General features: G+C 71.9%; 2 protein-coding genes across 4 annotated transcripts; both read right to left on the bottom strand.

Annotated features, from left to right (window-relative positions):
* Window positions 1-655: 655 nt before the first annotated feature.
* Window positions 656-5654, bottom strand: USF1 (upstream transcription factor 1). Of its 2 annotated transcripts, none has more exons than XM_072027978.1 (11): window positions 5565-5654; window positions 3942-4020; window positions 3800-3849; window positions 3564-3676; window positions 2778-2879; window positions 2495-2687; window positions 1875-1962; window positions 1728-1786; window positions 1380-1474; window positions 991-1119; window positions 656-910 (listed from the first exon to the last, which is right to left on the bottom strand). In XM_072027978.1, exons 2-11 carry the CDS (start codon window positions 3947-3949, stop codon window positions 821-823), a joined length of 927 nt encoding a protein of 308 aa, XP_071884079.1. In that variant the 5' UTR covers window positions 3950-4020; window positions 5565-5654; the 3' UTR covers window positions 656-820. The 2 variants fall into 2 exon arrangements, with proteins under 2 accessions (XP_071884079.1, XP_071884078.1); XM_072027977.1 differs by having other exon boundaries at window positions 658-910; window positions 3564-3682; window positions 5565-5653.
* A 463-nt stretch (window positions 5655-6117) lies between these two features.
* On the bottom strand, window positions 6118-12152 carry ARHGAP30 (Rho GTPase activating protein 30). 2 transcript variants are annotated; one of them, XM_072027925.1, is made up of 12 exons: window positions 11813-12146; window positions 11222-11324; window positions 10219-10363; window positions 10021-10103; window positions 9832-9939; window positions 9604-9731; window positions 9378-9516; window positions 9092-9192; window positions 8923-9000; window positions 7987-8439; window positions 7700-7902; window positions 6118-7426 (listed from the first exon to the last, which is right to left on the bottom strand). In XM_072027925.1, the coding sequence occupies exons 1-12, from the start codon at window positions 11919-11921 to the stop codon at window positions 6143-6145; spliced, it is 2934 nt and encodes a 977-aa protein (XP_071884026.1). In that variant the 5' UTR covers window positions 11922-12146; the 3' UTR covers window positions 6118-6142. The 2 variants fall into 2 exon arrangements, with proteins under 2 accessions (XP_071884026.1, XP_071884025.1); XM_072027924.1 differs by having other exon boundaries at window positions 9378-9731; window positions 11813-12152.
* Window positions 12153-12368: the final 216 nt, after the last annotated feature.

Genomic DNA, 12368 nt, shown 5'->3' with positions numbered 1-12368 from the left:
ACCCCAAATCACTGGGGAGGGGACAGGAGGGGGGGAGGACACGCTGGGGAGGGGGGAAAAAGGTTTGGGGGGGTCGTGGTGGGCCATGAGGGGGGGACACAGTGGGACTGGTGGGGCACGGCCCTGAGGGGGACATGGGGGGGGTCAAAGGGGCAGCACAGAGCTGGGGGGGGCACAGTGGGGGGCTGGGGAGGACCGGGGGGGTCCCTTGGGTGCTATGGGGGGGAGCAGGGGAATAAAGGTGAGGGCCTGGAAAAACAAATCACTATTTTTATTTATTTTCGCTTTTTTTAAATTCAGAGAGTTTTTAAAAAAAAGTCTGGGCCTGCCGGGCCGGGCCAGCTGCAGCAGGCGGGGGGGGGGGGGAGGACAGGAAGAGGAACGGGGGGGGCCGCGGCACCAGGGACCCCGCACCCCAGTGGGGACCCCGGGGAGGGGGGGGGGGGGGGAAATTTGGGGAGGGGGCGAGAGCCACCGGAGCCCCCAGGAGAGGTGACACCCGGGGGGGCGACACCCGGGGGGAGGGGGGGGACAAATGAGGGGTGGGGGTGACACCCGGAGAGGGGGGGGCACAGGAGGGGGGGGGTCCAGGCAGTGCTGGGGGGGGGCAGCGGGGCCGGCGCCCGCCTGGCCGAGAGCGTGAGCACGAAGCGTGGGGGGGGACGTGAGAATGGGGGGGGGGGCACAAACCAAACGGGGGGGATGGGGACGGGGGGGGGGGCTCCTCATGTCACACCGGGCGGGGGGGGGGCAGGGAGGCGCTTTGGAGCGCGGGAGGCGGCCGCGGGGGGGCTGCCGGTGGCCGCCGGCCCCCCCTGAGTCAGTGGCTGTCGTTCTTGATGACGATCTCCACGCCGTGCTGCCGCAGCTGCGTGCGCAGGATCAGGTTCTTGCTCTTCAGCTCCTCTACCTGCCACGGGGGGGGGCACGGGGGTGAGGCAGGGTGCAGGGGACCCCCCCGGACCCCCCCGGCCCCCCCCCGGCACCCACCTGCTGCCGCAAGACCTCGTTGTCCATCTGGAGCTGGTCCAGGCCCTGCAGCTCCTCGGACAGGCGGTGGTTGCTCTGCCGCAGCTCCTGGATGTAGTCGCAGGCCTTGGACAGGATCCCCCCTTTGCTCTGGGGGGGGGGGACACGAGGTGTTACAGGGGGACCCGAAAATCCCCTGGGGGGGACACCGGGACCCCCCCAGGGGGCACTGAGACCCGCTCCCGGCTCCCACCCCACAGCCAGGGCACCCCCGAGGGATGCGGGACCCCGATCCCTGCCCCGCCACCCCCACCCCACTGTCCCTTTTGTGCCCCCCCAGCCCCTTTGTGCCCCCCCTGGCCCCTTTGTGCCCCCCCCAGCCCCTTCGCACCCCCCCCCCAGCCCCCTACCTGCCCCGACTTGGTGTTCTCCATGGAGCAGTCGGGGATGATTTTGGAGAGCTGCACGATCCAGTTGTTGATTTTGTCCCGGCGCCGGCGCTCCACTGCGAGGGGAGGGGGGGGGCGTCAGAGCCCACCCCCACCCCGAGACCCCTCACTGGGGGCAGCGCTGGGACCCCCCCCCCCCAAAGCACAGAGCCTGCCAGGGATTCTCCCTGCTCCCCTCCTGCCTCCCGGGGGGGGGGTGCACAGGGCTCCCATCAGAGCTCTGCCCCTAACTGCCCTGGGGGTCCCGAGCCCCAGGGGGATGCCGCAGCCCCCCCCGGACCCCCCCAGCCCCCCCAAGCCCCCCGGTACCTTCATTGTGCTGCGCCCGGCGCTTCTCGTCCCGGGTGGCCCGCGGCGCCTCTGCCTTCCTGGGGGGGGGGAGCAGAGGGGTTGGTGCTGGTGGGGGGGGCCGCACGTTGCCGCCGAGCCCCCCCCCCGCCGCCCGCCGGTACTCACGGGGAGTAGGGGTGGGCGCGGGGGGCGATGGAGCGCTGAGCCCCCCCCTGCAGCACCTCCTGCGGTGACATCATCACGAAGAATTGCCCTGAACGGCCCCAAACGAGAGAGACGGGGTCAGGGGGGGAGCGCGGGGAATCCCAAAAAGGGGCCGTGGCTGCGACACCCCCAGCGGGGGCTGGCAGCTGCCCCGTCCCCATCCCTGTCCCCAACTTTGTCCCCACTGTCACCCAAATTCCCCTTTTTGTCCCCATCCTCCTGCCCATCTTCATCCCCATTTTCATCCCTGACCCCATCCCTGACCCGAACTTTGTCCCTGCTGCCATCCACATTCTCCGTATCGTCCCCATCCTCCCCATTTTCATCCCCATTTTCATCCCCATCCCCACAGCCACCTTCAGTCTCCTCCCCTCCCTGTCCCCTGTCCCCTGTCCCCATCCCCATCCCTGTCCCTTTTCCCCCATCTCCACCCCCTGTCCCCATCCCCATCACTGTCCCTGTCCCCAACGCCATCCCTGTCCCTTTTCCCCCGTCCCCATCCCCATCCCCGTCCCCATCCCTGTCCCTTTTCCCCCATCCCTGTCCCCCTCCCCATCCCCTGTCCCCCCCCGGTCCCCTACCCGTGGGCGTGGGCTGCCCCAGCAGCGCCTCCGAGTTCTGCGTGGTGACCACGGCGGTGGCGGTGGTGCCAGCACCGGCGGAGGTGCCGCTGTCGGCCACGGCGGCGGTGGGGAAGTAGGTGTAGTGCGTCTCCGTGGCCGCCGCCTCCGTCTCCACCGCATCCTCGCTGGTGAAGGCGCCCTGGATGACGGCCTGGGGGGGGGGGGACACGGGGACGGTGACAGCCGTGTGTCCCCCCCCGGGGTCGCCCCCAGCCCACCCGCCCCCCAGCGCGGCGCCCACCTGGGTCATGGACTGCGCCGCGGGGTAGCCGCTGATGGCGCTGGTGCCCTCGGTCTGCCCGTCCAGCTGCCCGTCCGCCACCTGGATCACCCGGTACATCACCTGCGGGGCGGGGGGGGGATGGGGACAGGAGGGGACGGGAGGGGACAGGAGGGGACGGGACAGGAGGGGACGGGACGCACGGCACCAGCTCAGCCCCGCCATGTGCCGGGGAGCAGCACCCAGGGACGCCGCTCCCCCCGCTCCCCCCACCCCAAATCCAGCCCGTCTGCTCCCCGCTGTCCCAAAAAGGGGTCACTGTGCCCCCCATGTCCCCATCTTCCCCCAAATCCAGCCCCTCTCCTCCCGGCTGCCCCAAAAAGGGGTCACCATGTCCCCCCCACTTCCCTGTTTTCCCCCAAAACCCGACGCCTCTCCTCCCTGCTGCCCCATGGGGGGACACCACAACCCCCCCATGTCCCTATGTGCCCATTTTCCCCAAAAACCCAGCCCCTCTCCTCCCAGCTGCCCCATTGAGGACACCCCATGTCCCCCCCATTTCCCCATTTTCCCCAAAATCCGACCCTTCTTGCCCCAGCTGCCCCAAAGAGGGGTCCCCATGCCCCCCCCACGACCCCATTTCCCCCCAAAACCCAACCCCTCTCCCCCCGCTCCCCCATGGGGGGACCCCACACCCCCCCCATGCCTGTATCCCCCCAAACCCAACCCCTCTCCCCCCAGCTGCCCCACAGAGGGGTCCCGGTGCCCCCCCCGCCCCCCCAGCCCCCCATTTTGCCCCCCCCCTACCTGCGTGCCGCCGTTCTCTGTGCGGAACACATACTTGATGTTGGGGTCGGGGAAGGTGGCGGCCGACTGGATGCTGGCGATGGCCACGCTGGTGGGGTCCTCGCCCGTGGCCACTGCACCTTGGGGCGGGAAGGTGGCGGGGGGGGGGCCATAGCGGGGCGGGGACCCCGCAGCCGGCCCCCCCCGGGACCCCTGCACCCCCCCCTCAGACAGAGAAGCCCCCCCCCCCTCCTCACCTTCCTGGATTTGCACCGTGCCCTCTTCCGTCTCGGCTGCTTTCTGCTGCCTGTGGGGACACGGGTGGCGTTTTGGGGTCACCGCAGAGCCCCCCCCGCCCTGCCCCGATTTGGGATTTTACCCCCTGGGGGGGGCACTCACCCCTTCATCGCTCCGCTGCGCCGGGCATCAGAGGGCGGCGGCTGCTGGGGGTGCGGCTCAGCGCCGGGGGGGGGTCAGCCTGGAACCGGGACGGGGGAATGGGGACGGGGACAAAGGGACAGGGGGACAGGGACAGGGGGGACATGGGGACAGGGAGAACACGACATGGGGACGGGGACAGGGATGGGGGGGACAGGGGGACATTGACAGGGGGACAGGGAGATGGGGACATGGGGACAGGGGCATGGTGAGAAGGGAATGGGGATGGGGACGCGGGGACAGGGATGGGGGAAATGGGGATGGGGACAGGGGACATGGGGACACAGGACAAGGGAATTTGGGGACAGAGACAGGAGCATAGGATAAGGGGATGTGGGGATAGGGGCATGTGGGGACACAGGGATGGGGACACGGGGACACGGGGATTGGGGGGGACATAGGACAAGGGGACATGGGGACACGGCAATGGGGGACATGGAGGGGGGACACAGAGAGGGGACGTGGGGCAGGGGATGGGGCACATGGGGACACAGGGATGGGGACATAGGGACAGGGGGAGGGGGGGACACAGGACAGGGCCCGTGGGGACACAGCCCCAGAGCCCCCCCGACACATCCAAACCTCCCCCCTGCCCCTCGGTGCCACCGAACGGTGACCACAGCCCCCCCCCATCCCCAGCCCTGTCCCCCCCCATCACAGCCGCCACCCCCCCCCAGGGAGGTGACAGGGTCGGCTCCAGCCTGGGGACAGCCCGGGGGGGGCTTGGGGGGGGGCAGAAGAGCCCCCAAAACAGCCCCGGGTCCCCTCCACCCCCCTCCCCATGTCACCTCCCCCCCCCCCATGTCACTTCCCGGGGGTGTCCCCGGGGGCGGCTCCGTTTTGGGGTGGCCCCGTTTCACATCCCAGGGGTGTCACTTGGGGGGGGGGGGGGGTGGCAGCGCCCCCCCCCGCCGTGTGTCCCCTCCCCTCCACCCCCCCCTCGGGTTTTGGGGTGACTTCGGGGCCAAGGCCACAAGCAGGGGGGGCACCCCAAAAATGGGCCCTTTGGGGCCGATCGAATGCGACCCCCCCAAAGCAAAGGGACCCCCCCGGGACTCCATGGGGAGGGGGGGGAGACATTGGGGGGGGTGACAAGTTTGGGGGGGGGGGACAATTTTCGGGGGGAGGGGTGACAATTGTGGGGGGGTGACAAGATTGGGTGGGGGTGACAGCTTGGGGGGGGCGGTGACAGGATGGGGGGGGTGACAAATTTGGGGGGGGCGGTGACAATTTGGGGGGGGGGCAAGGGGCAACCGGGGGGGGGGGGGCAGAGGGCGGGGGGGGGCCGGGGCTGTCAGGGGGCGCCGTGACAGGCCCGGGGGGGGGCACCGGGGGGCACCGGGGGAGGGCCTGGCCGGGGGGGGGGAACAGGGGGTGACAACCGGGGGGGGGCAGCGGGGGGGGGTCGAGACCGGGCGGGGAACGGGAACGGGAGGGAGGGGGGGGGAGGAGGAGGGGAGCGGGGGGGGGGGGCGGAGGCGGCCCGGGGGGGGCCGGGGGCGGCCCGGGGGGGAGCAGGGCGGCGGGGGGGGCCGACCCCGGGGCTGGGGGGCGGGGGGGGGCCCGGCGGGGCCCGGGGCTTACCCTGAGCGCGCTCGGCCCCTTGTCTCGCCATGGAGCCCCGCACATGCGCACGGCGCCGCCCCGCCGCCATGGCGGAACCGGGCGGAAGCGCGCCCCGCCCCGCCCCCGCCGCCATCTTGGGCCGGGGACGCCGCCGCCCTTCTCTGTGCCGCCGCCGCCGCCATCTTGGAGCCGGGCAAAGCCTCCCCGCCCCCTCCCCCCGCCGCCATCTCAGGGCGCGCCCGGCGCCATCTTAGCCGGCGAAGCGCGGCGCTTCCCCCCCATCTCCCCCGCCGCCATCTTGGCTGAGGGCGGCGCCATCTTGGAAGCGGGCAGCGCCCCCCCCGCCTCTCCCGGAGCCCCCCCTCACGATCCAACCCCTGTGCCAACCGCGGCGACCCCCCCGGCTCCCCCACCCCACTCCCCACCGCGATATCACCCCACACCCCCCCACAAACCCCCCCTCCATGAAGCCACCCCGGTGGCCGCCATGTTGTACCACAGGACACGAAGCCATCACGAAGCCCAGAGCCTTTATTAACGGCAGCTCGCCCCCCCTGCCCCCCCCCCCGTTATCCCCCCCACTCCCCAGTTCCCCGTCAGCGCTCTCCCGTCACCCCCTCGGTGCCCAGCGGCCTCCTCGAGATGCCCCGGGCCTCCCCGGCCTCCTCCTCCTGCGCCGGGCCCGGGCGGCTGCGCTGAGGGGGGCCCTGGGGGGCGGCCACGCAGCTGAGGGGCCGCAGCAGGCGGGGGCGCAGGGGGGCCCGCTGGAACGGCAGCGCCTTGGCGGCACCGGGCGCCTGCTCCTCGCCGCCGTACGTCTGCATCCTCCGCACCGGCTGCCGCTCGGCCGCCGCACCGCCGGCACCGTCCAAGGAGACGCTGCCCCCCTCCCGCCACCCCGCCCGCCGCCCCGCGGCCCCCTCCCCAACGGGGCTGCCGGGAGCCGTCCCGGTTTTTGGGGGGGGGCTGGCGGCGTCAGGGCCCTCAGCCGGGAGGGTCCTGGGCCGCAGGGCCGGGGGGACGATGGCGAACTGCGGCTTGGGCGGCACCACGGGCACGGAGCGGGCCTGCTGCACCCGCACCAGGCGGGCGGCCAGGCGCACCGGGGCGCTGCCATCGCGGCGCAGCACGGCCCCGCCGGGGGTGGGGGGCTCGGGGGTGGGATGGGCCCCCCCAGCAGCCTCCAGCTGTGGGGTGGGGGCTATGGGGGGGCTTGAGCCCTCCTCGGGGCTGGATCCCGGCGGGTGCAGAGCCTCCGAGGGAGCCTCGGAGATCAGGGGATCGGTGGGCTGTGAGGGGGGCTCCTCGGCTGGGGGGGGTGCATGGGACCCCTGCCCCAGCTGCTCCGGTGTGGGGGGCTCAGTGCTGGCCCCATCCTCCTCCACTTCCCCGTCTGGGGCACCGGGAGCCGGCTCCGCTCCTGCCTCGGCCCCTGGCCCCATTTGGGGGCTCGGCTCAGTTCTCCCCAGGCTGCAGCCACCACCGGGGGTCCCCTCCCCACCGCCCCCCCTGTGCTCCTCCTCTTCTTCCTCCAGGGGCCATCCTGACGCCCCCCCCTCCTCCGCATCCCCGGGGGGGGCTCCTCCGTGCTCCCCAGCACCCGGAGCCTCTTCCCCCGCCGGCGATGGGGACGTGTCCCGCGGCACCGGGGGGCTCGGCGACCCCCAGGCCGTGCCCGTGCCCACCCCCCCCGGCCCGGCGGGGGGCTCGGCCGCCAGCGGGCTGAGCTCGTCGTGGGCGCTGAGGAACATGTCCGAGTCGCTGTCCCCCGCCGCGTCCTCGGGCTCGGAGCCGCTGGGCGCCATGTAGAAGAGCTCCTCGTCCATGCACTCCTCGATGGACAGGTAACTGCCCGGCTGCTCCGCGGGGGGCTCCCCGGGCTGGGGGGGACGGGGGGGGACAGGGGGTGACGGCCGTGCCCGAGACCCCCAGCAAGGTGAGGCACAGCCCCCAGAGCCAGCCTGCCACTGCCCTGCCCTCCCCAGCACCGTCCTGTCCCATTGTCACCATCCCAATGCCCCCCAGCACCACCCCATCCCCTTGTCACCATCCTGTCCCCTCTTGTCCCTGTCCCCATGCCCTCCAGCACCATCCCGTTTGTCCCCTCCCTCGCCCCCCTCGCCCCCCTCGCGGTGCCGCCGGCCCCGGCTCACGTTCATGAAGCCGCCCTCCATGCCCTCCTCGAGGGCCAGGAACCCGTCACCGTCCTCGAGGCCGCTGCCCCCGGGTGGCACCCGTCCCGCCGCGTCCCCGTCCCCGTCCCCGTGCTCCAGCCCCGCGTCCTGGCTGTCCAGGAAGGCGAAGGAGGCGCGCAGCTCCAGCGACAGCCGCGTCTCCTCCGCCGCCTTCGCCTCCCCTGGAAGACACCCTGAGGGTCAGGGGGGTTCCCCAAAACCCCCCCCCGGTGTCACCGGGTCTGTCCCATCCCCAAATATCTCACCCGTGGGGATTTCGGGGGCCGCGGGCTCCCCGGCGCTGCGGTGGGTGGGCGGCGGGGGGCTGGCGGAGCCCAGCGCCGGGCACGGCTGCCCCCGCGTCAGGCGGGAGAGGTTGGAGGTGATGTGGAAGGGGACGGTGACGGAGAAGGGCCCGGAGATGTGCACCCCCCCGCACTTCTCGGCGCGGCTGCGGGTGGCCGCGGGTGAGCGGCCCCCCCCGGCCCCCAGCAGTGCCGCCCGGCCCGGTTTGGGGGTGCTGGGCTCCGACCTGGCTCCGCTCTCGCCCTCTGCTTCGGGGCCCCCCCGCAGCTCCTCCTGCGCCTTCGGCTTCTCCTCGGGGCTCTCCTGCAGCGCGGGGAAGGGCTCTGCTGGCCCCGGCGAGGGGCAGGTGTCGAAGCTCTCCCTGCGCTGCGGCGGCTGCTTCACCGAGCGCGTGGTGCTGAGCCGGGGGTCCTCTGCTCCCGGGGGGGGGCTGGAGTCAGGGCCAGGCTCCCCCAGACCCGGGGCTCCCCAAAACAGGGGCTGGTGCCGAGCCAGAGGACGGGGGCCACGGCCCTCGGCTCGTCCATCACCGCCCCGTCCTCCCCTGATTGTTCTGTCCCCATCCTTGTCCCCTGTGTCCCCATCCGTGTCCCCTGTCCAGCACCGTCCCTGCCCCTCTGTCACCATCCTCATCAGCTCCATCCCCATTTTTCTTCTCCACCATCCCCGTCCCGTCCGTCCCATCCCTGTCCTGTCCGTCCCCATCCTGCCCTCCCCATCCCCATCCCTGCCCTCTCCGTTCCCCATCTCTCCCCTCTCCATCCCCCCCTTGCCCCATTTCCCCCCCCTCAGCTCCATTTTCTCCCCCCCAGCCCCCTCCGCGTAGCCATGGGAGGGCAGCAGGATGGGGACAGTGGTGTCACCGTGCCCTGGTGTCACCACGGCACCTCCCTTACCCTCTCCACCGAAGGGCACGGAGCTGAGCGAGTCCATGCTCTTGGCCGGCCGCAAGCTCAGCTTCCCGCACTTGTCCTCTGGGGAGGGAGGAAAAAAGGGGCTGGGGACACCGGGGGGGACACAGAGGGGTTGGGGGGGACACACACACAGCAGGGTGGGGGCCCCAACCTTTCTCCTCCGCCTTCACCAGCTTGCGCTTGGCCTCGTGGCTGGAGCGGCCCAGGTTGAAGATGGATTTCCACTTCTTGGCCTTGAGGGAGCCCTTCCTCCTGCGGGGCAGCGGCGTTACCGTGCACACTCATCGTGCACGCTCATTGTGCACACTCATTGTGCACACTCAAGCTCGCTGCATGCCCACGGCCACCAGTGCCGGGGCTCACACACACGCGTGCGGGGGTCACCCAGCGGTGCCCATGGGGACCCCGGTGGCCGCAGGGACCCCCCCGGCTCCTACCTGTGCTCGCCGAGCTCGATGATGGTGTGGTAGGGCCGGATCGGGGGGGGGCCATCACCCTGGCTGAGCACGGCCGGGACGTGGTAGGGGGCCTGCCCATCCCCGGGGAGCAGCCGGGAGCGCCGCGCCGCCTCGCCGCCTGCCGGGTGATGGGGGGGGTCAGGGCATCCCCCTGTCACCCCCCCCCAATCCCTACATCCCCCCCCCCAGCCCCACAGGGACGTACCGCAGAGGGGGGCGTCCCCAAAGAGCTGCTCCACGTGGGTGAGGATGAACTCCACCACGATGGACTGGACGCGCACCTCCATGAAGGCGGCCGTGCCGTTGAAGCCCGTGGCCTCGATGTCCTTTGACCTGCCGTGGGGACGGGGTCCAGCTCCCTGCCCTGCTCCCCCCACACAGCTCTGCACCCCAAAAATCCGGGGCCGTGCCCGTGCCCCCCCCCCCGGCTCACCGCAGCAGGTTGGGGGCCCAGACGATGGCGAGGTTCCTGGCGTGCATGTTGGTCTGGCTGCTGTAGGATGCCATGTGCAGGAGGTGCCTCATCAGGAACTCCAGGGTCCTGCGGGGTGCGGGGACGCCTTAGGGCCAGTGGTGGCATTTTGGGGACACGGGGACAGCAGGCTGGCCCCCCCCCCAGTACCTATAGTGGGGCGCCGGCAGCTCCTTCAGCACCTCCTTGATCTTCACCAGGCGCGCCTCCTCCATCTGGATGGCCACCGCATCCTGCGGGGGGCACGGGGACGGCGTCAGGGGGGGTCACCTCCCAGGGAACCCCTCCTGGGGAACCCCCCACCCTCCTGGGAACCCCCTCCCCGGGGCTGGGGGCAGCGGGACGCACGGCGAATTTGTCGTAGAGCTGGTAGGTGAGGAGCGGGTTGGGCAGCTCGCGGAAATACGCCTTGCAGAGCGAGCTGACGCAGTGGATGTCCTGCAGGTAGACGTCCCGCTGCAGGTCGGGGCAGCGGTCGCTGTCGAACTCTTGCCTGCCCGAGGGGGGGACACGGATCGTCGGGGATGGGTGGCGATGGGGACGGGGATGCAGCCGACCCCATCCCTGCACCCTGCACAGCGTCCTGGGGGAGTGCTTGGGGACATGGGGATGTGGGGGACACGGGGACGTGGGGGCAGAGGATGCAGGGATGTGGGGGTGACAGGGGGATGCCAGGAATAGAGGGACGTGGGGATTTGGGGAGAGGTGGGTACAGAGGATGCAGGGACATAGGGAATTAGGGACACTGGGGATGCCAAGAATACAGGAACATAGGGATTTGGGGACAATGGGGGTGCCAGGAGTACAGGGATGCAGGGATTTGGGGACAGGACAATGCAGAGGACACAGATGTGGGGATTTGGGGACACCAGGATTTGGGGATAACGGGGGCGCCAGGAATAGAGGGACATGGGAATTTGGGGACAGGGGGATTTGGGGACAATGGGGGTGCCATAAGTACAGGGACACAGGGATTTGGGGACCCCTGGGGACATGGAGATGTTGGAGACGCTGGAAACACCCGGGCTAGAGGGACACCAGGGATGTGGGGGATGCTGGGGGAAACGCAGCACCTCATTTCCACCCCTTCTGGCCCTGTCCCCATCCCCATCTCCCCTCCGCCTGCTGCTGTCCTCACCCACCCCCACCCCACCCCTGTGCCCCCCTCCCCGTCTCCTTCCCTCTGGTCCTGCCTCGTCCGTCCCCGTCCCCATCTCCCTGCCCCGTTCTGGTCCCAGCCCCATCCCGCTCCCTCCTCTGCCTCCCCCCACCCCCATCTCCACCCCATTTCCCCCTCCCCAACCCCTCCCCACCCCTTCCCAGCCCCTCCCCAGCCCCCCGCCCCGCTCACCGCAGCCGCTGGATGTTGGAGGAGACCCCCGACAGGCGGTAGATGCCGTCCACCACCCCGTGCTGCTCCACGAACTCGGTGCAGCTCCTCAGCACCTGGGGCACTGCAGGACGGGCACCCCCGGGCCCGGCATCAGCCCCCCACGGAGCCCCCCCAGACCCCTCCCAAGGCCCCGGGCCCTGTCCCCATTGAGCGCAGGGGGTGACAGGAGGGAGCGGGTCCCCACCGCGGTGGTGTCCCCGCGGTGCCACCGGTCCCCATGGCCAGATTGGGACCACCAGGACCTGGGGATGAGGCCGCCGAGCCCCTGGGGCTCACCCCCTCCAAACCAGGGGGCGCAGCGGGGAGCTGAGATTGGATCGGGCAACGCCGGCCCTGGGCGGACCCCAAAATCTCAGGGGGGGCCCTGTGCGGGATGCGCCCCAGCTCCGCCGCTTGCTCAAGCCCCGGTGATGCAACCGCATGGCGAGCGTCACCGCCGTCCCCTCCCCGCTTCCGCTGGGGGGCACGGGGACGGGGCTGGGGGGCGACCCCCGGGGACGGAGGAGATGGAGGCCCCCCCAGCGCAGGACCCCCGCTCCCCACTCTTACCATCCTGCCCCGACTGCTGGAGATGCTCGAGGAGGTCGCAGCCGAACACCCGCTCCTTGGCGCCGCCCTTGCGCCTCGCCTTCTGCCGGGCCTTGAGCGCCAGCGACATGGGGGCGGCGGGGACCCCCCCGGCGGGGTCAGATCCTGCCCATGGCGGGGCCCAGCCCCAGGAGGAGCCCCGAGCGGGGAGCGGGGCGCCCAAAGCCCCAGCGCGGCCGGGGGCAGGCGGCAGCGGGCGGAAGCGGCCCCGGGGAGGAAGTGCCGCGGCCCCGGGGCCCTGACGCAGCCTCGAGGGCCCGGGGCGCCCCGCTGGCGGGGGCAGGAAGGCGGCGGCCGCCTTCGAGGCCGCTTCCTGCTCCTCGGCGCCTCGAAACCGCAGGGCAGGGCGCGGGCCGCGCGTTTCCGCGCTCTGCCGGGGGCGCTGGCGCAGCCGCCCTCGCGCAGGGCCGTGCGCGTGGCCCTTGTGCGGCCCGGAGCGGGGCAGCGGGTGGCCGGGCACACTCGGGCGTCCTCGCACACGGGGCCGTGCACTCGGGCGGCCTCAGCGGGCCTCGTG

This window comes from Anas platyrhynchos, chromosome 26 (assembly GCF_047663525.1).
Source record: "Anas platyrhynchos isolate ZD024472 breed Pekin duck chromosome 26, IASCAAS_PekinDuck_T2T, whole genome shotgun sequence".
Taxonomy (NCBI): domain Eukaryota; kingdom Metazoa; phylum Chordata; class Aves; order Anseriformes; family Anatidae; genus Anas; species Anas platyrhynchos.
This window is presented reverse-complemented; position numbering and strand designations above follow the sequence as displayed.